Here is a 26361-nt window from a genome sequence, read left to right on the forward strand (position 1 = left end):
CACCCTCACCCGACCCAGAGCGAAAAACTGCTACCCAAGAAAAGTCCCCTGGCGGCGGCGTCACCGAGAATCAGGAAGGAAAACAAAGTCGAACGACGCATGCGTCCAGCGTCTCGCCATTTTGTCCGCTAGCGTTGTGAGGCATCACAAAAGGGAACAGAGACACAGAAAATACTCTCTGTTGGCCAGTTGTGCCCAAGATGCGCAACCTTCGCAACATTCGATTTGGACGATGCGATCGCCAACATGTCACAGCTGCCTGCTGGGATCCTGAGAGCGACGAGGTGCTCTGCACCGCGGGGCCTACCGAGGAGAGCAGCAGTATCGAGTTGCTGAGGATCAAGGGTGATCAGAACATGTAAGTCAAAGTCAGGCAAGGGCTTTTATCACGTGTTGACCCTTGATGTGCTTTGAGTCTTAATGGTTGCTGATGCTCATACAGTTCCGTCGAGTTGGTGGCGAGTTGGGAGGCACCCAGCCCGACCCCGGACTTGCTCGTCGACAAGGTCGTGAGCTTGCAGTATCTGAGTGGTTCAGCAACCACATGTATCGTCCTTGAAGGCGGCGACATCTACACCGTTCAGGAGGACAAGTTCTCTGGTGGAGATCCTCACATTGAGATTGTCGGCTCCATCGATGCCGGCATCTCTGCTGCACGATGGTCCCCAGATGAGGAGCTGCTTGTCGTTGTCACCAAGGCAAACACGGTCATCTTGATGGGCGCAACCTTTGACCCTGTGGCTGAGGTTACCATGACGGCCGAGGACCTCAAAGCGTCAAAGCATGTCTCTGTGGGATGGGGAAAGAAGGAGACGCAGTTCCAGGGCCGTGGTGCCAAGGCTATGCGTGATCCCACCATCCCTGAGAAGGTTGACCAGGGTTTGCCGAGTGCCCATGAGGATGGCTCGACTACTATCAGCTGGAGAGGAGACGGCGCATATGTGGCCATCAACTCGGTTCAGGAGGGCGAGCGTCGTGTTATCCGAGTGTACTCTCGAGAGGGCGAGCTTGACAGCGCAAGTGAGCCTGTTGATGGCCTTGAGGGTAGTCTAAGCTGGAGGCCCTCTGGCAACCTCATGGCCGGTATTCAGCGATTGCCAGACCGGATTGATGTTGCCTTCTTTGAGAGGAACGGCTTGCGGCATGGACAGTTTACGCTTCGCTCACCATCAGGGCCAGTGACATCCCACGAAAGGATACGGCTGGAGTGGAACTCAGACTCGACTGTCCTGGCGGTTATCTACAGGGACCTGATCCAGTTGTGGACCATGGGAAACTACCACTGGTATCTCAAGCAAGAGATCCCTCTCCAGCCGGACTCTACATGCTTGGCCTGGCACCCTGAAAAGGCTCTCCGCTTCGCCGCTGCGTCGACGACCAACGTGCTAGTTGGCGAATACATATTTTACACAGCGAGGGGATCTTGTCAACCGCCAAACGACAACGGCGCCGTGGCTGTCATTGACGGCGAGACAATTAAGTTGACTCCCTTTCGAACAGCCAACATACCTCCGCCCATGTCTATGTTTGAGATTTCAGTTGCCTCAGCGGCTGTTGATGTCGCATTTGGACCTAGCAACACCACCTTTGCGGTCCTGCACCACAAGGGTATCGATTTTTATGAGTGGCCCATGAAGAATGGGAGGTCGATCAAGCCGCAGCTGGTGCACAAGCATACTTTTCCCGAACTCGAGACGCCAACGTATGGTGTGCCACTGCGCATCACTGCTGTTGGTGACGAGTTTCACATCTTTGCCCAGGAAGAGATGGGCTTCGTCCACATTGCCAGACGAGCCGGAGATGATAGCCCTCCCCACCTACAGGAGCCGGAGGACATTGTGCTGGCCACGACCACGTACCAAGATGGCACTTCCCTCGAAGCCTATGGACAGAACAGCTCAGGGGAGCTGCTCCAGATCACCACCGGCGGTGGTCTTCAGCCTCTTCCTATACGGTTTCATACGCAGATGCCCTGGTTCGAGATTAGCAAGGTTGACGGCGAGATTGTTGCATTTGGACTTTCAAGGAACGGTCACATCTATGCCAACTCGCGGCTCCTTGCCAAGAACTGTACCTCTTTCGTCCTCACACCCAGCCATCTCATCTTTACCACCAACAACCACTTTGTCAAGTTTGTGCATCTATCTGCCAACGTCGAGGGTAAGTCGTCAACCATTGTTTTTGGAATAGTTACTAACATTGTCAAGAGCTCGAAGTTCCTGCAGATGACCCTGAAAAGGATGAGCGATGCCGCAGCGTAGAACGTGGATCTCGTCTTGTCACTTCCGTTCCTGCAAACATGAGCATCATCCTCCAGATGCCCCGGGGAAACCTCGAGACCGTCTTCCCCAGAGCCATGGTCGTGGCTGGCATCCGCAGCCTCATCGATGAGAAGAACTATGCGCGGGCCTTTTCGTACTGCCGGACGCAACGAGTTGATATGAACATTCTCTATGACCATCAGCCGGAGCAATTTTTGGCCCATGTCGGGCTGTTCCTTGATCAGATCCAAGATGTTACCTTCATTGATCTGTTTCTCTCTTCTCTCCGGTAAGTTACCTTGCTTCCTATCTCTTGAAAGGGGGCTAATCAAAGCAGGGCCGAGGATGTCACCCAGACCATGTACCAAGACACAAAGCGACCCAAGGCTCTCGATGTAGATGCTCTTCCCACATCTGATTCTGCTCCTGCGCCTAGAGGTTCCCCGGAAAAGGTCAACACTGTGTGTGATGCACTTATCAAGGCCCTTCAAAGCCGCAAGGACACCAACCTCCAAAATATCATCACCGCGCACGTGTGCAAATCGCCACCAGCTCTTGATGATGGCCTTCTCCTCGTGTCCGAGCTGATGAAGGAGGATGAGAAGGTTGCTGAAAAGGCTGTTGAGCACATCTGCTTCTTGGTCGACGTCAACCGCCTATACGAAAACGCCCTTGGCCTGTACAACCTTGAGCTCGCCCTCTTGGTCGCTCAGCAGTCCCAGCGCGATCCACGTGAATACCTCCCCTTTGTCCAGCATCTCCACGCCCTCCCTGAGCTACGCCGCAAGTTCGAGATCGACGATCACCTTGAACGTCGTATCAAGGCTCTCAACCACCTCCAGGCCCTGGATGTCTTTGACGAGCTCCTGGCCTACACGACCAAGCATGCTCTCTACCATGACGCCCTCCGCCTCTACCGCTACGACCCCCCTCGCCTGCGTGCCCTCACGGATGCATACGCCGCGTACCTCGAGTCTACTTCGAAATACCGCGAAGCTGGTCTCGCCTATGAGTCTCTCGAGAACTACGCCAAGGCCACCAGCTGCTACCGAACTGCCGGCGCTACATGCTGGCAGGAATGTCTATACACTGCAGCACAGCAGCAACCCCCCATGTCGGCTGATGCTATGGCTGAGCTCGCCAACGCCCTCGCCGATGCGCTCTGGGAGGCCAAGGACTATGCGGCCGCTGCCACCATCCACCTCGAATCCCTAGGAGCTATCGACATGGCTGTCCGCTGTCTCTGCAAGGGGTACCACTTTGCGGACGCTATCCGTATCGTGATTCAGCGCAACCGTCCTGATCTTCTCACCACAGCCGTCGACACCGGTCTTGCTGATGCTCTGGGCACAACTACCGAATTCCTCGCTGACTGCAAGGCTCAGCTTAAGGCCCAGGTACCCCGTGTCGCTGAACTCCGCCGTAAGGCCGCTGAGGATCCCCTGGCCTTCTATGAGGGTGAGCGTGCTGGTGGAGGTGACATCCCCGATGACATCTCCATCGCCGCCTCGTCTCGCGTCAGCACCAGTGCCTCCCTCTTCACACGGTACACGGGCAAGGCCGGCAGTGTGGGCACCGCCGGTACTGGTGTGAGTCGTGCAACGAGCAAGAACCGCCGGCGTGAGGAGAAGAAGCGTGCCAGAGGCCGCAAGGGTACTGTTTACGAGGAAGAGTACCTCGTCAACAGTATCCGCCGCCTCATCGAGCGTGTAAGCGCCACAGCCCCTGATGTCGAGCGCCTCGTCTTTGCGCTCGTACGCAGAAACATGCCTGAGCGAGCCCGCGCCGCCGAGGCTCTCATGGCTGAGGTCTCAGAGGCTTGCACTGCTGCCGTTGCAGAGGTGTTTAATTCACCTGAGGGCGAGGACAAGAAGCCAGAGCAGGAGGAGCCAGCATGGCAGGCTACAGGGGGTGAAGCGGTACTACAGGATTTCGTGCTAGGAAGGGGTAAGAAGCTGGAGCCGCCTGTAGTGACAGGCTTGAACAAGCTTACACTGCTGGGATCGTAAGAGTTGTCATGAAGGTTCAATGACTGATGATGATAGATGGGTTGGTTGGTAGGGAAGGTATATAAGGAACGGAAAAGCTCTTTGTCGTGACACTGAATGAAATGTCACTTTACATCTGCATTAGCAGTAGGATTCTCTCTGCATGAACCATACAAGTGACGCATAAGATGCTAGGACGAGGCGTTCATGCGCAAGTCAACGTATCACACTCCATGCTTACAATCCATGAAACTTCACTTGAGGGGTCGATATAAATTTTAATCGAGCTTAGATCGCAGCGCCGAGTTATCAACCAAGATCAGAAGAGCTCCAACTCCCAGTTCAGTCTAGTCAGTATAAGTGAGGCTATTCACACGCAAAAAAGGACCGATGAAAAAACACAATTCCCATTCGCCTCCGCTATGAAGCAAGTAAAAAAAGAAAAACCCAACTAAAAACTACCAAGTAAAAAAAAAAAAGTTATGGAAAAAAAAAAGGAGTGAAAAGAAAAAGAAGAGGCCAAATTTGCCGGCCAAGGCCGCTTATATCCCATCCCATCCATCTCCTTTCCCATGTCCCACAGCCGTGAAACACATCCATAGTTTGTTTGCCATGATCCATATCAAACAATTTTCGCGTAAAACAAAGAGGACGTCTTCTCATCCTTTTCCCAGGCATTATCTCCATGAACAAAGTGATTGATTCCCGAATCAACAAGGAAAAGTCTTCATGTATAAAAATGGAAGTTGACTAGGCGCCGTTGGGCAGGTCCGCATTGCCATCCACCTCCTGATCTGCTGAAGTCGGTGGAGGACTTCCTGGTACTTCATCCGGTTCGAATTGGTTATCTTCCTCTTCGCCGATAGGATTCTCGGGGATGATTCCGTTTTGTCGCTCCCATACTTCTCTCCGGATGCGGTCGTCCTTTGCCTTGCGTGCTCGCTCCACCTCCTCGAAGCCACCAGACTTCTTGAGTTTACCCTCTGCCACAAAGTTGACCATCTCACGGTGCAGAGGGTTGACGCGGCGATTCTCGAGTTCCTTCTGGCGAAGCTTCTCGGCTCGCTCGATGGCTTCAAGACGATCTTCGTGGTTGGGCTGGAGAGCCCTGACCTCTCCGAGGACACCCTCCTTTGCTGCACTTTGATCGAGACTGTTGCCAAGGCTGTTGAGGCCCCTGGAGAACTGGCGCGCGGATCCTGCGCTTGCGCCAGTGCCATTGTCCTTCATTTGCTCCTTGGTCGCCTGCTCCACAAGCGTAAAAGTCTCAGAGGCCTTCTCCAGGTCGTCCCGCAGATCCACCAACAGGTCCTCCATAAGGCGAAGCTCGTCACGACCCTGGCACACGTCTTCGAGCTCCTTCTCCCAGATCTTGGTCCAGATGGGCTTCTCCTGATCCATGTAATCTTCCATCCTCTTGAGCTCCTTGGTCAAGAGAGCAATATCCTTGCCCACAGCATCCAACTGGCGCGGTAGAGGTCGGACGCCTCGGTGCACCACATCCTTGCGCAGGTCCTCAATAAGGTCCTGGAGGTCGTCCACCTTTCCAACCAGCCGATCAGAGTCATTGTTGAGCTGCTTGCGTCCGTTGGTGACATATGAATAACCAGCATCACCCTCAACGTCAGGAATCGAGGCTTTAGCCGCGGCAACCTTGACGTTGGCGGCCTTGCTGCGAATAGTCGACATCGAATCTTGAATTTCGGCCTGGAACTTGGAGTAAGTTTGACGCATAACGGCCAAATCGCGACGGAGATTCTGCAACTCCGTGAGATGGCCACTATCCAGCTTCTTTCCAGGGGCAACTGAATGCTTGGTCCCATCAGGCGCGGGGGCAGCTGGCGGTGGTGCCAGCGCCATTCGAGCCATTTCATTTGCCGCCTCCTGCTGTCGATCCGAGACTCGCTGGATAGCTGCCCCTTGATCCGTGACTGTCTGCTTAACATCACGCACGATAGCAGTCAAAGAGGCAATGCCATCATCGATATGCTTCTTGACCTCATCCAGAGCCTCCACGTTCAAAACCAGAACAGTCCGGTCCTTCACATCAGCCAGGTCCTCCAATTCATGTCGCACGCCAGATATGGGATCTTGAATGTAAATCTCTGGGAGATCTGCGCCATTCTGTTGTGTGTTCCACGAAAACTTCTCGATAAATGCGAGTTGAAGCCGTCCAATCGTAAGCTCGGCCCGACCCTCTGGCAGAACAAACTTCTTCACCTTGGACTTGTACTGGAGGAACAAAGTGAGATCCTTTGTAGGTGTCGGAGGAGGAGACTCCTGGAAGTAAGATGGCTCGGCTGCCGGCTTCGGAGGCGGCGTGGGCGGGCGTTCCGGTTCAACCTTGGGCTCAGTCTTGGGGGTTTCTTCACTAGTATCATCCTCCTGATAGAACATGGGGTCAACAGGCGGCCCGCTAAGCGTTGCGCTGGCCCTGAACTTGTCCTCTGGGCTCTGAGGAGCAGGGCTCTCTGTCTTTGCAGGGGGCTCTACTGCTGAGGGCTCCTCAGAGACGCTGCTCGGTATCCTGACAGGGGATGCTTCCACGGCAGCGCTGCGCAGCGACTGGCTCGAGGTATTGCGGTTATGGCGTATAGACTGGCGACCCTGCACTGCGCGCAAAGATTCCCTCACTTCTTTCCTACCACGGTTCGGTACCGGCGTGTTCTGTGGAGGGAGGATCGGAACCCCATTGGCGCCTCCCAGATGTTTGGATATTTGATACTGCGAGTATCTTCGAGAGGCTCGTCGCTCGAGATCTCCACCCTTCTGCAAAGCGGCAAGAGCGCTAGAAGTGTTATCGGGAGGAGGCGGCGGTGGTGGAGGGAACGAATCGATATTCAGCTCTCCATTCGTGGAGGGCCCTGGCCCTGTTGGGATCGTATTATCGGCCTCTGGGTAGGGTGGCACAACAGGCATGTTCTGCATCGTGTTGCTCGACAGAGATGACTGTTCTGAGGCAACGGACCCTCGAGACTGCTCCCGCTGAGCGCCAAACCGGCGCGGAGACGAACTGGCTGGGGGCAAGGACTCGGTCCGCTGAGGTTCGGCTTGAAACCCATTCTCCAACCCCTCCTCCAACATGTTTGTAAGCCCGCTGTGGCCGCTGCCGACAGTGCTGACGCTGGTTGTCCTATCGGGAGGTGCATGGCCTTCGCGCTCCCGGGCCTGTTTCTGTCGGAGTTTCTGTTGTTTTCGCTTAAGGCCATGGAGCAGGTTGATGATGATATCACGGATCCTGGGTAGGTATTTCTCTAGACTCTCAGAGCTAGCCTCCTGGCTGAGCGTAGCCTCGAGTATATGTCTGAGTAAGTCGGGGACATTTCCTAGATCGGATGTATCAACGTTGATGGCCGTGAATGCGCGGCAGGCCATATTGAACTCGTAGCCCAGGCGCACATAGACGTCCGACACCTGGCTGTCGGTAGCCTGGCCGCGCGACCATTGCGTCAGAGTCTCGAGGAGCTGCTTGGTGGCGACGAGGAGATGGGTGACGCTCTTTTCGATTTGCGACAGAGGCATATTGGCGCCGCTGCCGGAACCCTGGAGAGAGCAGAGCGCGGTTAGCATGCTGCCATTGGGCGTGGACGTGGGGCAGGGCTCGGCAGGGGCACAGGCAAGCTCTTGGTGACGCTCACTGCGCCGACTGCGAGGGGAGCCAGAGACGAGACGAGGCGACTACTCACTTCACGATTCATCCTTCGAGAGCTGGTGGACTGAGCAGATCTGGTGGAGGCGGTCGAGGTTCGAGCTTGAAGGGCTGGGGAGATGGAGCGGACTGGGACATTTGGTGGCGGCCCTGGCTCGGCGCCGGGCGAGCGACGGTGGGCAAAGGCTCGCTGGGAGCCGGACGACGGGGCCTGCATGGCGGGTTATACCGGGCTTGGGCGTTCCTGCTGGGCGTTGAAGATGTTTGCGACGGCGGTAGATACGATGGTCAAATAGCAGGCTCTATTCTGTTCCCAGAGGGTGGACGTGGACGGAGCTCGGTCGGAGGATTACGCTTAACGATGGGATTTTGAGTGCGACTGTCGAGGGGCAAGTAGCATCATCAGAACGAGCGACAAAAAGAGGTCGAGATGGTGCGCAAGGTCGGAGTCGGGGTGAAGCGATACGGTGGGCGCAAGAGACTGTGGGAGCAGCTGGAGGCAGCGAGAGGCCGGGCGAGGCTGACGGTGAAGGAGGGAGGATGATGGTGGGAGGATGTTGATATGATGGATGGTGATGGATGCCGTCGGGTGTGCTGTGCTGTGCTGTGCTGCAGACCTGAGTGGCAGCCAGCGAGTGGGCAGCGGCAGCGACAGCGGCAGAGGCCCGCTAGAGCTGAGAATACAGGGCCTGTTACCTGTAGTGGACGGGCACCCGCCAGCCCGCGAACCCCTGCATCAGCACGTGCCACCATGGCGTGTATCTTGGCATCTTGGGTCTGTGAATGCGAGTTTCTGGGGGCAAAGAGTCTTTTTTGACGACATGATCATGATTATTGGGCTTTTGTATACATTCTCTCGATGCTAAATGATTGTTGAGCGTTACACATGCTCTGGAATGAACCTGCGCCGCAGCCAAACTCAGTCGCTCTCAGCCAGCCTGCTCGAACTGATGGCCTCAGATCCCACCTCCAAGTCAACATACATGGATATCGCTGCATACCCTGTCGGCGAGGAAACGGCTTGAAGAGACTAGAAGCTGGCATGACAACCGCAGCCAGGGCTTGTCGCAGAAAGAAAACCCATCGCACTTATACCCCATATTGTTTAGAAACCGGCAGATGGGATGTAAATAATGCATATCGAGACACGCGCATAATCATTCTCTCTCCCAGCCTTCCTGGCGATGCATGGATGGAACCTGACCACAGGGATGAATGGTTACGCCGCCCTCCGCTTCCTCTGTCCGCGAATGGTAATTAATTCGAGCTGAATGGTCCAGCAGACGCCCTCATGCATAGCCTCACGCGCCCGTCATCGTGTGCCATCCAAAGATAAAGCCGTGGCGCTGAGCATCTCCAGCAGGCGTCGTTTAAGCTCGTTTAGCCGAGTCTAGTCGTCAGCACTGGGTGGGTGATGCAACGGCGCCTTGAAACGTGCCATTGGCATTCCTCGACTAGACGAGGCATTCGCAACGAGGACTCGTCTCATTCACTGGATGCTTTGTCGTCATGAAGAGGCGCTCTGGCTGAACCAAGGTGCCGGCATACCCGACTGGATTTGTCTCGACTCTTGAGTTTGGTTGTCAGCTAATCGTGGGTGTTGCAACAACGTAAGCTTCAACTCCGAGGAGGCTGTTCTGGTGGAAATGTCAAAACTACTTAAAGACAAAGGCGTCCCCTGTCGTAGCATTCAGTCATAATTCATCAACCTGCATCTTAAGCTTGAATACACTTTGAGTCAATTCAACTGCTGTCTCAACTTCCCCTCAACCCTCCATACCCCCCTCAGCAGCAGGTAGTAATGGGTAACCGCAAGGTTGCTATTATCGGTGCTGGCCCAGCTGGTAAGTTGCCTCAATTCAACATCAAGTCAGTTTCTAACATCAGTAGGCTGCATGCTGGCAAGACTTCTTCATCTCGGCGGCATAGATGTCACCGTCTTTGAGGGAGAAGAGCACCCGAATTTCCGATCTCAAGGTGGTACCCTAGACCTCCACACGGCAACAGGCCTCGCAGCCCTCAAAGAAGCAAAACTCTTTGATGAGTTTCTTAAGCACGCTCGATACGATGGACAATATCTTGCCATTGTTGACAAGAACCTTGAGTATCTCCTGGTGAAAAATGCCGATGGGCCATACAACAAGATCCAGGAGCGGCCTGAGATTGATCGCAGCAAGCTCCGCGAGCTTTTATCACAGTCGCTTCCAGAGGGTGTCATCAAATGGGGCCATCGCTTGAAAAAGGTTGAAGGACGAACACTTGTCTTTGAGCACGCTACAGTCGACGGTTTTGATATCATCGTTGGAGCAGATGGAGCTTGGAGCAAGGTCCGAAAAGAGATCGACCCCAATCTAGTGCCCGAGTATTCAGGCATAGGCTTGCAGGAGCTGGAAGTTACCGACGTTGAGAACAGAGCCCCCGATCTCTACAAGCTCGTCAACCGTGGTAGCGTCTTTGCTGGCTGGGAGGGCAAGCGCATGTCCATCCAGCAGATGGGTGACGGGTCTCTCAGCGTCTACTGCTCTCATGTCATCAAAGAAGCCGACTGGATGAAGCCTGAGAAGTGCGAATACGATGCCGGAAACATCAAGGAAGTCGCCCCAGCCCTGCTCAACGGTCTCTACAAAGACTGGGATCCTCGTCTCAAGCGAGCGATAGAGATGGCAGACGGGAGATGCACACCCCGATCACTGTTCATGCTCCCCGTCAGCAAGAAATGGACACACAAGCCTGGTCTCACACTCATTGGTGATGCTGCGCATCTCATGACACCCTATGCTGGCGAAGGCGTGAACCAGGCCCTCGACGATGCATCATTGCTTGCAAAGGCAATCATCGGAGCAGCCGATAAAGACGATGAGGCGCTGGACACCGCAATCCAGGAGTTTGAAGAGACAATGTTTGCTCGGGTTGGCCCCGTCCAGAAGCTAACGGCCGAGTTGATGCAAGACTGGATGATGACCCCCGGCGCGCCGCAAAGCGTCATGGCCGTGTCGATGAGTCGTCATGTCAGACATCACCTACCGTGGGTGCTTCAACCGCTGGGTGTTGCAGCTGTGTATAGCTATTACTTTTTGAAGAATAGGGGATGGGTGAGATAGGGGATTGTAGGTGAAGCATGGATAAGCAAGGGAGGGGAGTTTATGGAATAAAGAGAAATGGGTTATACATGTCTAATGAACAATAAAGGCGTTGTTTGTCAAGCATCGAAAGCTATAAATGCTTTATCCACAACCCCGTATTATTTGGCGTCCCAGGCCTAACCCGAACTGAATGATGGATTGGAATGGTTGATGTTGCACCTCATGGAATGCTGGGGTTGACGATAGCGCGATACATGTCTTTTCGCGGCAGGTTGACTCAGTTCCACGTTTCTCGCTACCAAAATGACTAGCCGGAGACAACACCGAGACATCCCCAGCCCCATGTGACCAGGGGGTGCTGATCTCCATCATAAGGACCCCGAATCCACGACACCCCAGATTCCTCCCCATGATCCCGCAGCGCAGTTTCATGGACTCGCTCTGAGGAAGTTGAATCGGCTTGCGCGGAATCTTTAGACGGTGACAGAATGGACAGCTCTCAGGCGCCGCTTATTGCGGGCAACCGCGACGACGAGGAGCTTGAGTATGATGTCGCCGAGGGGTCTCCCGCCGAGCCCGGCAAGTCGGGGAGCGAGAGGCCTACTGTGTTTGTGTTGGCTTTGACTTTTGCTGCTTGTATCAGCGGTTTGTTGTTTGGATGTAGGCTTTTGATTCTCCTTTTCTGTGTCGAGGAATGCTTCGCTGACAGACAATTCCAGATGATACCGGCGTCGTGTCGGCCACCCTCGTCTCAATCGGAACCTCCCTCTCGAACCGCGAACTGACCTCGATGGACAAGTCCATCATTACATCCTCGACATCCCTCTTCGCCCTCATCATCTCGCCCTTTTCCTCCGTCCTCGCCGACCGTTTCGGCCGAAAACGCGTCATCCTCTACGCCGATGTTCTGTTCGTTGTGGGAGCTATCCTCCAGGCATGGTGCTCTACGGTCTTTACCATGGTTATTGGGCGATGTATCATCGGTGCAGCAGTTGGAGCTGCGAGCTTTGTTGTACCGCTGTACATTGCTGAGGTGGCGCCCGCAGCACATCGCGGACGGCTGATAACAACCAACATCATATTTGTCACGGGCGGCCAGGTGATTGCATACATTATTGGATGGCTGTTCTCAACCTACGGCTCTGAAGAGATGGGATGGCGGTGGATGGTTGGTCTGGGTGCTCTGCCGGCTTTAGTCCAGGGCGGCATGATTGCCTTCATGCCTGAGACGCCACGCTGGCTTGTCAAGGTCGGCAGATCCGTGGAAGCCAAGAACGTGATCCAGCGGGTGAACGGCGGTGCATCGCAGCATGACGCTGATGTGGTGGTCAGGGAGATTGAGCTGGAGGCGCGGGAAGAGTACGAGGCGCAACGGCTACGGGATCACCAAACGTCTGGCCGATGGAAGCGGTTGGGTGCGTGGGAAGCTCTGTTCAGCGAGGGGAGGAACCGTCGAGCGCTGGCTATCGCTTGTCTCCTCCAGGGCTTCCAGCAGCTCTGTGGCTTTGTGAGTGAGCCCCGGTGAACTACGAGTTATGCTACGAATGGTTGCTAACGTGAATGTGATAGAACTCACTCATGTACTTCTCTGCAACCATCTTTACCGCTGTTGGTTTTGAGAGCCCGACTCTCACCTCGCTGGTGGTAGCAGTCACCAACTTCCTTGGCACTGTCGCTGCCCTGGGACTTGTTGATCGCATTGGACGCCGAAGGGTGCTCCTCTATTCGATCCCCTTCATGATCATCGGCCTGTTGCTGTCGGCACATGGTTTCTCGTTCATGACACTTGCCCAGCCATCAGAGGCCAAGAAGGATCCTCCTGCTACCGCTGGACACGAGGTTGCAGCCATCACGATTCTTGTGGCCATCATGGTCTATGTCGGAGCGTACGCGCTGGGCATGGGCAACGTGCCGTGGATGCAGAGTGAGCTATTCCCCCTGGCTGTTCGATCACTGGGAAGTGGAATAGCGACGGCCACATGTTGGGGAGCCAACTTTATAGTCGGTCTGACATTTCTGCCACTGATGGACTTGATGAGTCCGTCGTGGACGTTTGTCTTGTACGCAGTGATATGCTGCATTGGTTACTTTATGGTTTGGAGAATCTATCCCGAGACAGCAGGGTTAACTCTAGAAGAAGCGACGGCGTTATTGGATGATGGGTGGGGAGTGCGATGATACCTGTCTAGGGTCTAGATATTACTCGTGTTGCAATTAGACTTGAGGAATGACACATCAATAAATTTCTTCAACTGTGGAAACGGATGGCATGAAGAGTTTGCTTCTTTTTCTCGTCTAGAAGCGTCTCGACGTCTCGATGAACAAGACAAGATAAGAAATTCATCAAGTGTTGCGGCTTAGAAGCGGCAATCCCCGGCGATTCAAGAAAGAAGGGAGAGGGAGCTCCCGTGGCTCTAAGAACGAAAACGGGACAGTCCCACGATAGCCAAGACGTCGGATGGTGGATGCAGTTAGCGGATCACGGCTCAAGAAATTACATCACCGTGCATCGCCGTCGTGCGAGAGCGCGCGAGGGCCGAGCAAAAAGAATCTGCAAGGTGAGACACCTACAAGAGTGGGGACTTTTGTTCGGCACCGCGCTCGGCGGCTTCCGTTAAAGCCATTCGATCTTTGCGTGACGGCTTCGTGGTATGTTTAAAGGGAGAGCCAACATCGGGTTTAAGCCATGCTTGCTCAACGAAAAGCCGGGCAGGCCTGAATGAAAGTTTGGATCTAGGCAGTTGAACGGCAAGGATACTTTCCGTCAGGGGGTCATGAAGCTCGGAGGAACTGACTGGATTTGATGATAAAGCTATGGCCCCTGCTGCTGTCGAGGAACTCATGCCTTACACTTTCTTTAAGATATTCCCAGGGGAACGGTGGGGCTTCGGGGACTTGAAATCAAGCGGCCCTTTGGAGCCCAATAATGGGACCGGCTTATCAAGATTTCTCGAGTTGTTGGGTCAGAGAGTGAGTCCATCACGGATCTCGGCTCCGTGGTGAGCGCCGCGGCCGAGAGCGAGAGAGCGAGGTGCATTTGTTGCTGAGCGAGCAACTCATCCATGGAGAGGCTGAGTAATTGACAAATTGTTCTCCCTGCGAAGCGTCGTCATGGGATCATCGAAGCGGATATACCAGTCTCTGCTCCGGATATCGAGTGCTTGGCCCTGCGTGTCCTGCATCTGCTGGGTCACTTACGGAGTCACCCCCTGGCAAAAACACGAGGGAGACGGTGCCGGTGCCGAGAGCGGCTGCCGAGAAAAGAGTGGGGTCCCTTGCTCCGGTGTGGACCATCCATGCATCTCTTCTCTGATGCTTGCTTGCTTGCAAAAGGGCCGCCACAACAGAGATTTCTTGCCAATTGACTGACAGGGTTTCGTACTCTTGTCAGTCATGGGTTTAGTAATTGTTGTTTAGCTTCGGGTCCTCGCGCTTTGGATGGAAAAAAAAACGAGATTGCCTCTGACACGTGGGGAGGGAGCTTGGAGAAATCTTGGACCTTGTTTATTATATAGATGCCATCACCCCATGATCATGTTGCCTTTGACTCAAACAAGCTATCCCCATTACTTTTAGATCTCATGACAGTATCTTTTTCTTGCTTAATTAAAAGTGCTTGAGCGTGTCCAGTCCGTCTTTGACTACCTATACCCATCACACTTGTTCATCCCACTCATCACTCCGATTACTTACTCGACCGCAACCGGCATCCTTCATCCGTCCTTGACTCGCCCTTCTACAGTAGCGTCGGCCGACTTTCTCAGCCTTTGAGCGAACCCTTAAACCCGGAAAGCGCAAACCGGCTTCAGCTATAGCGTCATAGCAACAAGAGGGGGACAGCTCCCGTCTATTCTGCTCTGCGCCCGTTCGACGTTGGTTATACTTTCCGTCGCCTTCACACCATCCTTCGACTCGAACCGGTTCACTACATAATCGATTCTACATACCAATTCTTCTCCAACTTGCTTCAACCCTGAGCGAGCACTCTATACACACAGACTCGCGCAGAACTACATTCACCATGCCTATCGATCCCGTAGACCAGGGGATGATCGACGCCGAGCGCGATGCATCTCCTCAGCAATACCAGCAGCGCGCCAGCGGCGAGATTGAGCGCGTCCTCTCTGCTTCCACCGTCTCATCCTCCTCCTCCTCTTCCTCGAACCGCCGAAGGAGCAACTCTCTCGCCCAGCCATACAACACCATCAGCCGCATCTCTACCCAACGCGACCTCGAGCGTCATCCCACCGCGCTGAGCCGTATCGCGACCGCCCGCAGCCAGCACAATGCCACCGTCGGCGGTGGTATGCGCTCCCGCACGAGCTCTCGTGCCTCCCGACATCCCCTTCCTGCCTTTGGCGCCGGAAAGCCGTATCCCCCTCCACTGCCTGAGCAGGAGGAGTACGTCGTCGAGTTTGATGGTCCCGATGACCCAATGCATTCGCAGAATTGGCCGTTGAAGAAGAAGCTCATCACTGCTGCTGTGCTTGGCTTCACCACCATGACTTCCGCCTTCACATCCTCCATCTTCTCCGCCGCTACTCAGATTGTCGCTAAGGAGTACCACGTGGGTACCGAGGTTGGTCTTCTGGGAACAACCTTTTACGTTCTTGGTTTCGCTTTTGGACCTTCACTCTGGGCTCCTCTTTCCGAGTTGCGAGGTCGTCGTCTCCCTCTGCTCATCTCCATGTTTGGTTTCTCCGTCTTCTCCATTGGCTGTGCTACTGGCAAGGATATCCAGACTATCCTTCTCTGCCGATTCTTCAGTGGCTTCTTTGGTGCTTGTCCTCTTGCTGTCGTCGCAGCTGTCTTTTCCGACATGTTTGACAACCGTACTCGAGGAACAGCCATTACACTCTTCTCAATGGCCGTCTTCACTGGTCCCCTGCTCGCCCCCTTCATTGGTGGCTTCATCGTCGAGTCTCACCTCGGCTGGCGCTGGACTGAGTATCTTCCTACCATCATGGGTTTCACTGCTCTGATTCTCGACTGCATCTTCCTCGAGGAGACCTACCCTCCTGTGATTCTCATTGAGAAGGCCGCCGATCTGCGACGACGCACCAAGAACTGGGGTATCCACGCCAAGCAGGAGGAAATCGAGGTTGACTTTAAGGAGCTCGTCCAGAAGAACTTTTCCCGGCCTCTGCGTCTGCTCTTTACCGAGCCCATTATCCTCCTTCTCTCCATCTACATGAGCTTCATCTACGGCCTACTCTACCTCTTCCTCACTGCTTATCCTCTCGTCTTTGTCGGTGTTCATGGCTTCAACATGGGCGAGTCTGGTCTGGCCTTCTTTGGTATGATCTGTGGTCAGCTCATTGCTGGTGCTTCCGTCATTGCTCAGCAGCCCTGGTACCTCCGCAAGCTTGCCGCCAACAATGGCATTCCCATCCCTGAGTGGCGTCTTCCCAACGTCATGGCTGGTGGTATCTCTTTTACTATCGGTATCTTCTGGTTCGGATGGTGAGTTACTCTTTGTCTCCCTCACTGAGTCTCAATGTCTAACAATTTCCAGGACTGGATACACTCGCAGCGTCCACTGGATCGTCCCCGCTCTGAGCGGTCTCTTCACCGGTTTCGGTCTCATGTCCATCTTCCTTCAGTCTCTCAACTATCTCGTCGACGCCTATCTCATGTTCGCCGCCTCCGCCATCGCTGGTAACACCTTCCTGCGATCTCTCTGCGGTGCTGGATTCCCTCTGTTTGCTCGTCAGATGTTTGACGGTATGGGTATCCAGTACGCTGCTACTCTTCTCGGCTGTGTCGCCGCTGTTCTTGCCCCTATTCCCTTCATCTTCTACAAGTACGGCGCCAAGATCCGACAGAGGAGCAACTACGCCCCTACCGGCCCCCCTATGGGTGCTGCTTCTTCGTCCGAGGAAGAGGAGAAGGAGACCCAGAACAACGAAGCTCTCGCGTCGTGTGTGGCTCGACGGGATAGCGTGGCCAGCAATGCCAACAAGGAGACCGTCTAAACGGTCGTTTCTGTGTTTTTTTGCTTCATATTGTATAGCATGTTGTTTCATTCGGAGTTGTCGGGCATCTGCCGGGAGGCATGGCGTTTTATGATGTCATGTTCATGGGGACCGGCAACATGGGGAGGCAGCGGATCTTGAAAATGTTATCTCGCTTGGTCATGTCTGGGAACATGATGCGAGATGGTGATATACTGACTGGCACGTAATGTAATACCCTATATAAAAATGTCATAATTTTACACAAAAAAAAAATCAAGTATCTGGTTATGTTTGACAAGTTAATCTTTGTGTGATGGTTCACCTGGTTGTTGTGATAGTTCAGGGTATCTGCGCTTTAGACGCATGTCGCTTTCTAAAACACATGTTTCTTGATTACTCGGTTGAGAACTTGCTCATCTATTCAATTCTCATATTCGTACATTTGAGCATGGTTTGAATTATCGCCCCGTTGCCTCGGGCGAAGCTGTTTGTTCAAGACCCAGCGTCATTGGCACACCGCACCGACTCCCTCGTTCTACATCATATTCACTGTGCTTCTCTCAAGTAGAGCCCATTTTAATCTCTGAACGATTTTCTATATTACAATTCTGCCTATGAATGCCTAGTGTTGGTCTCTATATTGCCATCACATGCAAGAGACTGCTTTGACTCTCGGGCAAGTAACTCAGGTTACGAGTGTGACTGGCCTAGCAAAGCCACTTTTTAAAACCCAAAAACCGCATCTATTAGCATATTATAATTTTTCCTTGAGCACAAGGACATAGATATGGCTTCACTTCTGTGATCTTGGCGCGGCTCGAGGGTGTCCTGGTCGGTAAGCAGATGTACTGCCACAGAGCTGACCTCCACAAAATGTGATATTATGCAAGTTTACCTCTCTTCTGGCTGCCTAATTCGAACTGCTTCCCATTGTTAAACTCAGCACTTTCATCCACTTCAACCCCAAGACTCCATTTCAAAATAGTCTTTCACTCTTGAGATCCCCTTTGGTCCTATACTACACCTCTGGTCGTCCGAATTGTTACACCGCTTCAACAGAATGACTCACCCTGCCGACAGAGTCTTTCACACCTTGGAGCTGGCGCAGCACATCGTCCACCACCTGGAAGAAAAGGACCTCTTCACTGCTTTGGGCATCACCAAAGACTTGTGGGAAAGTAAGGAACCTGTCTCTGCATGGCGAGAGTACATCAGGCGGTTCGGTTACGCGGACAGTTTGATCGACCAGTACACCGACCGATACCACCTACGGGATATCTATCTTCGCATCTGCCGCTCGGCTGATGCCATCAACCGCGGGACAAACCCCAAATGCAAGCGGATAGATTTGCATGACGGCCATCTAGACGATAGTTTGGTGTGTATGGGCAAGCAGGATGTTCATTACCTGTCCCGTCAACTTGTGGAGGATGAACTCGACATTTACACCCTAGACCATAGGGGTTTGAAACTGCTACACAAAGGAAAAGCTATGCGCCTTATGAGCTGCTTCGACAACTCTTCCCGCCTTCTGGGCATCGAGGACGACCAAATAGTGGCCCGCAACATCAAAGATTGGTCATTGTCTGGCTCATTTGGGCCCTATAGGCCGGTGCAGCAGTGGTGGACACAAGATCGACATGTCTTGACCTTTCATGTAAAGAAAGAAGGTGAAGCATCCAAGACGGTATTCGAGGTTTGGGACGCTCACGGTGTGAAGCGTGGAGAGCTGGTACATCCAGAAGACGGATGCGCGTTTCACGATGCGAAAAAGCCGGGGGAGAACCTCATGGCGACAGGGAGCGAAAGACATGTCAGGGTCTGGGATCTGGACACCTTGAAGTGCGTCTACGAGTACTCCGCCCCTGAAGACAGCCCGGGCGCCATGCTAGACCTGCACCAGAACATTGTCTTCTATACCCACCACATAGGCTTGTGGTTCACAGACTTCTGGACGACAGATGGAAGCCCCATCACGAGAGCCAGGGCGGAATTGGTGACCCGTGCTAATTCGTCATGGTGCAAGTTCTCAGATGGCACTATGGTAACATATCCTTGGGACATGACCCTCTGCGACCCAGAAGGCGCGGAACTGTTTGCCATTTATTATAGCTCCAATCTGGAAGAACCCTATGAGCTCGACGCCGGTATCCTACTCGATCGGTTCTTCTTTACTGTTATCAAAAGGATTGACTATGAGGAACCGGAAACCGTCTTTTGGCCTGCGGAACTGAAGATTTACGCCAAAGATGGTGAGGAGCTTGGTACAAAGATCTTGCGGAAGGGAGAGAGGGCTCATCGGTGGTTTGTTGATATTTTTGGAAGGTTGGTGTTTGTCTATCAGGACTCTGACGAGGTTTTGGAAGAGTTGGAGGTTGTGGACTTTTGTCGATGGGCAAAGGTTGCTACAAGGGGAAATGCCTAGATGCTGAGTGGGCGAGTAGTCCTGGCTAGCATACTCGGCGATAGGCAACATTCAAGGTCCTGGGCATTAGCTTTTACGCTTCTAGAGCCGTTCTCAATTTACTTGAGTCATATGCTAAGGCTTAGCCAGGCTCTTCTGCATAGACTACGAAGCATTGCCTTAATTGTAAAGATAGTGTGTGATATATCTGTTAAGCACTGAGTGGCACCCTTTGTACACATTACACTCTCTCACCGAATTCGCCCTCTCGATCAAGAAATATCCGTGGCCAGCTGATCAGAAAGCAAGTCACGAATCTGACTGAAATTGCACTTTACCCGGCCAAGTACTCTAGTAGAACCAATAAGGCTCGGAGCCAGCCACAGCCTGCAGGGCTCGCAACACTCGTGCAGATCTGGAGAACAGGCAGTCTTATCTGAATTGTGATTCAGGCGCAATACTTTTCCAATCAATTAGATTAAAATGCGATAGCCGAGCCTGGTCACTGTTACACTGTCTCCCACAATGCCCCCAAGGCTCTCCCGCCCAGAGCCTCATCAGGTATATCTTTCGCTCGGTTCCATGGAGATACTCCTGTACCCCGCTCGAGTGAAGCTTGACCAGCTCGGGAATACTGTGTCGAGGTGGTGCAAGACAAACTATTGGGGCGACAAGGTTGAGATCAAGCTTTCTGATCGCATTGGTTGGCGAAAGGAATCGTCCAAGGCGTGGCAGCTTCAGCAAGAGATTCGAACCAATTTGACTGTCTTGCTCGAAGCCAACTCCCTGCACGCCATTGATTCTAGAAATTGCTACCCAAGGTTCGGGACTCAATTGGTGACTTGGAACTAGTTCGGCATCGACGCGTCTCTCAGTCGAGATTGAACAGCTCTATTCAGAGACCGCCAGGATATATCGTCGTCATTCTGACTCGCTCGATTCGATATCTGATCAGATCTCACCAATTTCCGACATCCACGAGAACTCACAAAACAGCCTGGAGCTTCTGCAGAGGGCTGTCGAACTCATTGAAAGGACAACTTTGACTACAGGAATGGACTCGGACACCACTATGGTTCCTCTGCCACCCTCTCCAGAGGGTGGTGCAGCAAGAGTCCGGTTTCTTGGTCCAGAGCCCATTTCAGGGGCTGTTATTACGCATGAGCCACAATCAGTCTCACCGACACTGCTTGCTCTACCAGTGAGCCGAGTCTCATCAAAAGGGCTGTCTTGCGCTCCCGATTGCAAGTGCGCTTGTCATTCGCGCAGTACCTTTCAAGTGATCACCGCGTTGGAAACAGTCATTGGGAGGCTTTTCGTAGGGTACAGCGGACTGTCTGTTCGAAATCAAAGATGTGACTTGGAGACGTGCCAGCAGAAGCAAGGAAACCCGACAAGACTGACCTACTTCTTTCCCCGATGGTTTGTCAATACTTCCATCTCAGTTGTTCTCTCTCAGTGCCTGGGGACTCCCACGCTGAACATCAAAGTTCGAAGACCATGCTCTGAAACGAATAGACTGTTCGCCTTGAGTCGATGTGAGGGCGTTGGCGGCATCAATGAACTTTTCTCGACCAGAGCAGCTTCTCCAGATGACCTCGATTACAGAGGCGGGTGGACTCCGTTGCATGTTTGTTTCTCCAAAGGAAGCCCCTGAGCTGTGCTAAGTTGGTATTAGTTTGCAGTTGATCACGGATGCCTCAAGGTTTGCAAATTCCTTCTTGATTGCGGTGCTGACCCAGAGTGGGAGAATTTCTTGTAGCCCTATTACTTGCTACGGAGCTGATATCAAAAAGGTCCCCTGTTGAAGTTTCCTGGCGCAATATTCTTCATCTGAAGGCGCCGCCTAAGCTGGCTGAAGCGTACGCTGTCCTCTTCCCCGGGACAGAGTACCTTCAAGAAAGACGATTTACTCACATTCACAATATCGTCATTGGTCTTGAGGACGGAAACCTCGAGGACGCTCTTGCGGTTGACGATTCACTTGTCAACAAGAAAGACATTGATGGATGGACACCACTTCACTGGGAGGCAAGGAGAGGTAATGGCTACGCCGTTGCAGTTTTGCTTGACCATGGAGCGGATCCTTTTCTTGTCACGGATAACGAGAAGCGAGGCCCTCTGCACCTGGCTGCTCAGAGCATGTCGGACCTTTGCGTCGACGAGCTGTTGCGATTCCGTCAGGGCAACAAGATCTTGGATATCAACCAAAAAGACGCTTACGGATGCACAACCCTCCATGTAGCCGCCCAGTACAATAGCACAGGAACCACCTCATTCCTCATAAAAGCTGGAGCAGACTTGGACGAAGGCGAGGATTTCGGAGAGGGACCTCTGCTCTCGGCTGTCGCAGAGAACAATGTCGAAACTGCTGCACTGCTTCTCCGAGCTGGAGCTGATTACAAGGCCAAGACAAAGGCCGGAAATATGATTCTGCACCTGTCTGCCAATGTTGGAGAGATTCCAATGCTTAGCGTCTTGGCCAAAGCACGTATGTACAGGCTCGATCTGGATGCTCGAAACTGTGACGGTCACACACCGGCAGAAAAGGTGGAACTACGTGATGAAGTCCCTCAAGGCTTCCATCGAGCTTGGGACAGGCTCATACAAAGTATCGTGAACAAGGGTTTTGATCCTGGAAGCTGGGCCACCACGCCAGCTAGTGGGAACGAGAGCTGGTATTGCTTTGATGATATGAGCTGGTACGAAGCCGAGACGGTGGTGCAAGAGGATGTCAAGAATGCTGAGAAGGAACAGGAGGAGGAGGATCGGGATACGGAGGCTGAGAGGGCGAGTACCCCTGAGAGTGAGCCGAAGATGGCTGAAGAGGAGATGGTGAAGGAACTTTCCAAGAGGTTGGAAGAGGTAAGCGCAAGAGACATGGCACATGGCTGAGATGAGTGAGTGGGGAGTTGGCTATCGTTTGATGGAAGGCTAGTACTTCCCTCTGGTCAGGATCGTGGTGAGTTGAAGGACTCACTCTTGTTTTGAGATTGGAGAGTGGTTGTTTTTGGAGGATAAAACAGGGGCTATGGGTATTTTGGTTAAAGTATTGGAGGGATGGATAAAACATTAGATTGACTGGAGCGTCTATTCATGGGCAGTGGTGGAGGGTAGTAAATGCACAGGTAAACGGAACTCGTGTTTGGTACTCAAACGATAATAATATTTCACTGGGGAGGATGTGCCATTAAATATTTTTTCTTATTTTCAATGACGTCTCCGTCGTGCACAATATCAAAGAAAACACGGATAAACGCCTGATAGCATCAAAACGCAACCAGCATTGGGTTTTGATGCTGTCATGTGTCTATTCATGTGTTCTTTGATATTGTGCATGGAGGAGACGTCTTTTCATTTCAATCAGTTTATTTACTGAAGTTCTATATTGGTCATTGACTTTTCGCGATCCACGCGAATCATATACACTGGCTTTTATGCAGAATCAACACGCAAACTATATACTAGAAGAGACCCAGATGCCCGCTTAGAAGGTGTGGGCGGGAATGTTGATCTCGCTGGCAACCCAGGTCTTGCCGCCGTCCTCGGTGGTAAGGTCGCCGGTGACGCCTTGGCCCTTGCCGAGGGTCTGGACGTAGTTGGGGTCGGGAGTGTCGAGGATGATCTTGGTGTCAACCCACTCTGAAGAAGAGGTTAGCTTTTGTATAGGTTGAAAGATGGTCAAGACTTACGGTGAGCTCCGATGGAACCGCAATCCTCGGCGCCGCACTCGACGGCACTGCCCCAGCCCATGGCATGGTGGCCCTTGGATGTGCTCAGGGTAGAGACCTGCTGGCCGTTGATGGAGACGTATTGGACGTACTCCTGGGTGGAGTCGTCGTACTTGTCTGTTGATTCCTGTTAGTATGTTTCTACTCTTACAAGTTGTGGTGTCTTACAGTGCATGGTGATGCGGTCACCCTTGCCAGCAGGTGTAGGGTTCTCATCCTGAACAGGCATCTGAGAGTTCTCTCCAGTCTTGACCAGAGTGTAGGCAAAGATGCTCCACTTGTCAGACTGCCAGTTGTCGGCAATAGACTGGATCAGGTCGCCCTTATCGGTGCCCATACCGACCCAGAGGGAGGCAACACCAGATGATCCGCTGGGGACGTCGGGGAGGACAAGAGTCGAAGTAGCCTCTCGGATCCACGAGTTGGAGCCCACAGGGCCGGTGCTGAAGGCAGGGCCCATGGCGGCCTGCACAGAGGCGACGGCCATGGCGGCGAGGGCGGAGAGGATCTGGCTGGAGGAAGGCATCTTGAAGTGATTTGGTCGTAAAGCTTGGTGATGATTATCGACCCCAACTGGCAAGAATCAAACGTCTTATATATATCAGTCAAAGGTAGTTTCATCAATGAACAAACACCAGCCGTGATTGGCGGACCATCTCAACTCTCCACGTCCGAGTCCCGTTAATTCCGGCACGCGAAGCGAGTGGTGGAGTTATTCTCCGAGAGGGCCCAACCACCAGCGTCTCAGACTGGTCCTGTCGCGGGTTCACCTCCGTTGATCGTCGTTCCTATTACGGGAGGTATCATGTTTCAAACGACGTTGCAGCCGTTTATAATACGAGGCTCGGTGGACTGAATGCCACGAATGACTTGGCAAGCTAGAAACTAGGATGAGGCCGACTTATCCAGGACTCTGGGAACATTTGCCGCTGATCCCACGTGTTTCAAGCCTTTGGCAGGGATGTTTGAAACTAGGAGCCGTCTCGTATGTAGTTGAGACGATCGTTTGTAGAACGATTTTGGTCCTCAATCATGGCATCCCCTGCCCCTGGGTCACCGTATACGGGCTAAATGACCCCGAGGGCCCGAAGTCTATACAGCTGCCGTTAGTCCTGGTTTCCACCAATGTTTGGCAGGTTCGCCTTTTACAAACCCTGAATATGCTATGTAACCTGTCCTTGCAGGCTAGGAACATGTTCACTGAGAGACCGGAGTTCGACGCTCAGGGCTCTTGACTATTCTCTTTGATTCTATTGGTTTGCTCGTATTCTTTTGACTATTTATTCATGAATGATTAATCGTTGTTTTGCTGAAGGGCGCAGAAGTATTTTGGAGAAGGACAAATTTTCCGAGCGGCGGTTAACCTTGATGTCTATTTATCTCTGAGGACCCTGGTAGAAGAGACTCCATTGGCACTCTGAATGGGACAGTCGGTGAGAGTTTCTGCTGTGCGGCATTCATTGTTCTTCGTAGCAATCCTTTTCCCAGTACCTACATGAAAACACCACTGATCCTACATCTCTTAAGCCTTGCACGCTCCGGAGCTCTTACACTTCGACTCCGTCTCTAATCTACAGAAACAAGACGCATGAACAGGCACGTCTGCTGCGGCAACTGCAGCCGAAAGCTTGCCTTCCAGTTCTTTGGCTTCAGACTCTCGACCCAACTTCAACAAACACTCATGAACACCGTGGAGAGCCCAGACATTATTCTCATGCCGCAGAGCACGGGGGAGAACGTCTGTCATGCCCAAATCGGCCATGTATATCTCGAGAGCTTTCTCAACGTGGCCCTGCTCAAGCAAGAGGGCTCCATATGCGTGTCGTGTAGGTTGCATCCAGCCCCAGGGCTCGTCGTAAGGGAGGTTATCCTCTCGATCGATGGCTTTGCGTAGATGCTCGTACGCAGCGTCGAAATGCTCCAGCCTGTATTCCAGCTCTCCGTCCAGCATGGCTTCGGCAACCTGAAGGATATCCGAACACGTATTGTTGAAGAGAGTCCGTGATGGTGCTACCTTCTTGACAGCATCCTGGAAAAGACGCCGTTGATCCTCAGCTTCCCTGACTCGCCCCGAGGCGGCAAAGGCAACCCCCTTCGCGTAGTGTGTGATTGCCGTGGTCATGCAGTAGAGCTGCTGATCTTCTGGTAGTTCGAGCTTGATCAGGTCCTCCCAGCGTCCAAATCTGATCAGGACATGGGCACGCAATGTGAGGAACGCCTCCAGCCAGTCGGCCATCGGGGGTGATTCCACCTGTAAAAGGCTCTTGGGCATGGAAGATTCCAATCGCTCAACAGTCTCAATGGCGACTTGATACTTCCCAGCAAACATGGCAGCGTAGACGCGGAAATGGTAGTCATGCGCTCGGTACAGGGTGTAGAAATTGATCGGTCCAGCCTGGGAGAGAAACCTTTCATCGGCGACGATTGCATCCGAGTTGGAGGTGATAGCCTGTTCGTACTGGCCACAGAGCACGTCGAGGTGAGTTGGCATGTGGTGCAAGTGGCCACCATCAGGAACGAGGCCTCGGAGATGGTCTGCGATGGGTAGAGCAGATTCGGGAGAAGGTGACATTTCCATGAGGTGGATGTACATGTGCAATAGCCCCGGATGCTTCAACGCCCCGTCAAGAGTCAAGGCGTGGTCGAGAAGGTTCTTCATCTCGATTGTTCGTGCCCCTTCGGTCGGTTCGCATGTTTTCAGATCCCACATGTTCCAAGGATGGAGATTCATGACGGCGTCGACGTAGAGGGTAATGACATCGAGATCTTCAGGGAACTCCTTGTATACTTCCTCCATTGCGTCGGCGAAGCCTTGATTCCAATGAACGCAAGCCTCGGCTCCTTCAGGCTTCTCTGCAGGATATCGATACTGAACTGCCTTGATGAGAGCCTTTTCGACCGGCGTGATTCCATCGGTGTTTGCCTCGGCAAGTTTGGCTGCTTCATGGCCGCGCTGGACAACCGCTGTGAGATCTTTCTCGTCAAAGTAGCTCCATGGCTTGTTGTAGTTGGGACCGACGCAATACGCCAGACCCCAGTAAGCCATGGCACAGCTGGAATCCGCCTTGATGGCCTTTTCAAAGCAAGATGCTGATTCTTCATGGTTGAATGCGTAGGCCCAGATCAAACCGCGGTCGAACCAAGTTTGGGCTTCGTCATTGCGCGTGGTGGTGCGACGATGGTACAACCCAAGATCAAAGATGTAGTCCTGAGTGGACATGGTGAAGCTCAAAATTGAATGCCGATCTTCAAAAATCGTCAGCTTGGCAATTCTCGCCTTAAATGCTC

General features: G+C 53.0%; 9 protein-coding genes across 9 annotated transcripts; 6 read left to right on the plus strand and 3 right to left on the minus strand.

The window, feature by feature from the left end:
* Window positions 1-200: 200 nt before the first annotated feature.
* Window positions 201-4270, plus strand: LRP88_07074 (Elongator subunit IKI3; the record flags this gene model as incomplete). Its single annotated transcript, XM_083243611.1, has 4 exons — window positions 201-358; window positions 443-2160; window positions 2208-2550; window positions 2599-4270. 4 exons carry the CDS (start codon window positions 201-203, stop codon window positions 4268-4270), a joined length of 3891 nt encoding a protein of 1296 aa, XP_083100835.1.
* Window positions 4271-4999: 729 nt separating this feature from the next.
* LRP88_07075 (actin interacting protein 3-domain-containing protein) lies at window positions 5000-8115 on the minus strand (the record flags this gene model as incomplete). Its single annotated transcript, XM_083243612.1, has 2 exons — window positions 5000-7792; window positions 7936-8115. 2 exons carry the CDS (start codon window positions 8113-8115, stop codon window positions 5000-5002), a joined length of 2973 nt encoding a protein of 990 aa, XP_083100836.1.
* Window positions 8116-9169: 1054 nt separating this feature from the next.
* On the plus strand, window positions 9170-10999 carry LRP88_07076 (FAD-dependent oxidoreductase; the record flags this gene model as incomplete). The annotated part of the gene is made up of 3 exons (XM_083243613.1): window positions 9170-9263; window positions 9715-9738; window positions 9789-10999. 3 exons carry the CDS (start codon window positions 9170-9172, stop codon window positions 10997-10999), a joined length of 1329 nt encoding a protein of 442 aa, XP_083100837.1.
* A 470-nt stretch (window positions 11000-11469) lies between these two features.
* On the plus strand, window positions 11470-13159 carry LRP88_07077 (general substrate transporter; the record flags this gene model as incomplete). The annotated part of the gene is made up of 3 exons (XM_083243614.1): window positions 11470-11617; window positions 11701-12488; window positions 12551-13159. The coding sequence occupies 3 exons, from the start codon at window positions 11470-11472 to the stop codon at window positions 13157-13159; spliced, it is 1545 nt and encodes a 514-aa protein (XP_083100838.1).
* A 1843-nt stretch (window positions 13160-15002) lies between these two features.
* Window positions 15003-16956, plus strand: LRP88_07078 (major facilitator superfamily domain-containing protein; the record flags this gene model as incomplete). The annotated part of the gene is made up of 2 exons (XM_083243615.1): window positions 15003-16444; window positions 16497-16956. 2 exons carry the CDS (start codon window positions 15003-15005, stop codon window positions 16954-16956), a joined length of 1902 nt encoding a protein of 633 aa, XP_083100839.1.
* A 1042-nt stretch (window positions 16957-17998) lies between these two features.
* Window positions 17999-19363, plus strand: LRP88_07079 (uncharacterized protein; the record flags this gene model as incomplete). The annotated part of the gene is made up of 1 exon (XM_083243616.1): window positions 17999-19363. One exon carries the CDS (start codon window positions 17999-18001, stop codon window positions 19361-19363), a length of 1365 nt encoding a protein of 454 aa, XP_083100840.1.
* A 1812-nt stretch (window positions 19364-21175) lies between these two features.
* Window positions 21176-22237, plus strand: LRP88_07080 (ankyrin repeat domain-containing protein; the record flags this gene model as incomplete). The annotated part of the gene is made up of 1 exon (XM_083243617.1): window positions 21176-22237. One exon carries the CDS (start codon window positions 21176-21178, stop codon window positions 22235-22237), a length of 1062 nt encoding a protein of 353 aa, XP_083100841.1.
* A 592-nt stretch (window positions 22238-22829) lies between these two features.
* Window positions 22830-23599, minus strand: LRP88_07081 (uncharacterized protein; the record flags this gene model as incomplete). Its single annotated transcript, XM_083243618.1, has 3 exons — window positions 22830-22984; window positions 23035-23190; window positions 23242-23599. The coding sequence occupies 3 exons, from the start codon at window positions 23597-23599 to the stop codon at window positions 22830-22832; spliced, it is 669 nt and encodes a 222-aa protein (XP_083100842.1).
* Window positions 23600-24595: 996 nt separating this feature from the next.
* On the minus strand, window positions 24596-26293 carry LRP88_07082 (uncharacterized protein; the record flags this gene model as incomplete). Its single annotated transcript, XM_083243619.1, has 1 exon — window positions 24596-26293. One exon carries the CDS (start codon window positions 26291-26293, stop codon window positions 24596-24598), a length of 1698 nt encoding a protein of 565 aa, XP_083100843.1.
* Between the last annotated feature and the right edge of the window lie 68 nt (window positions 26294-26361).

The sequence above is a fragment of the Fusarium phalaenopsidis genome, assembly GCF_050370095.1.
Source record: "Fusarium phalaenopsidis strain FUZ10S chromosome Unknown contig_32298, whole genome shotgun sequence".
Lineage (NCBI taxonomy): Eukaryota > Fungi > Ascomycota > Sordariomycetes > Hypocreales > Nectriaceae > Fusarium > Fusarium phalaenopsidis.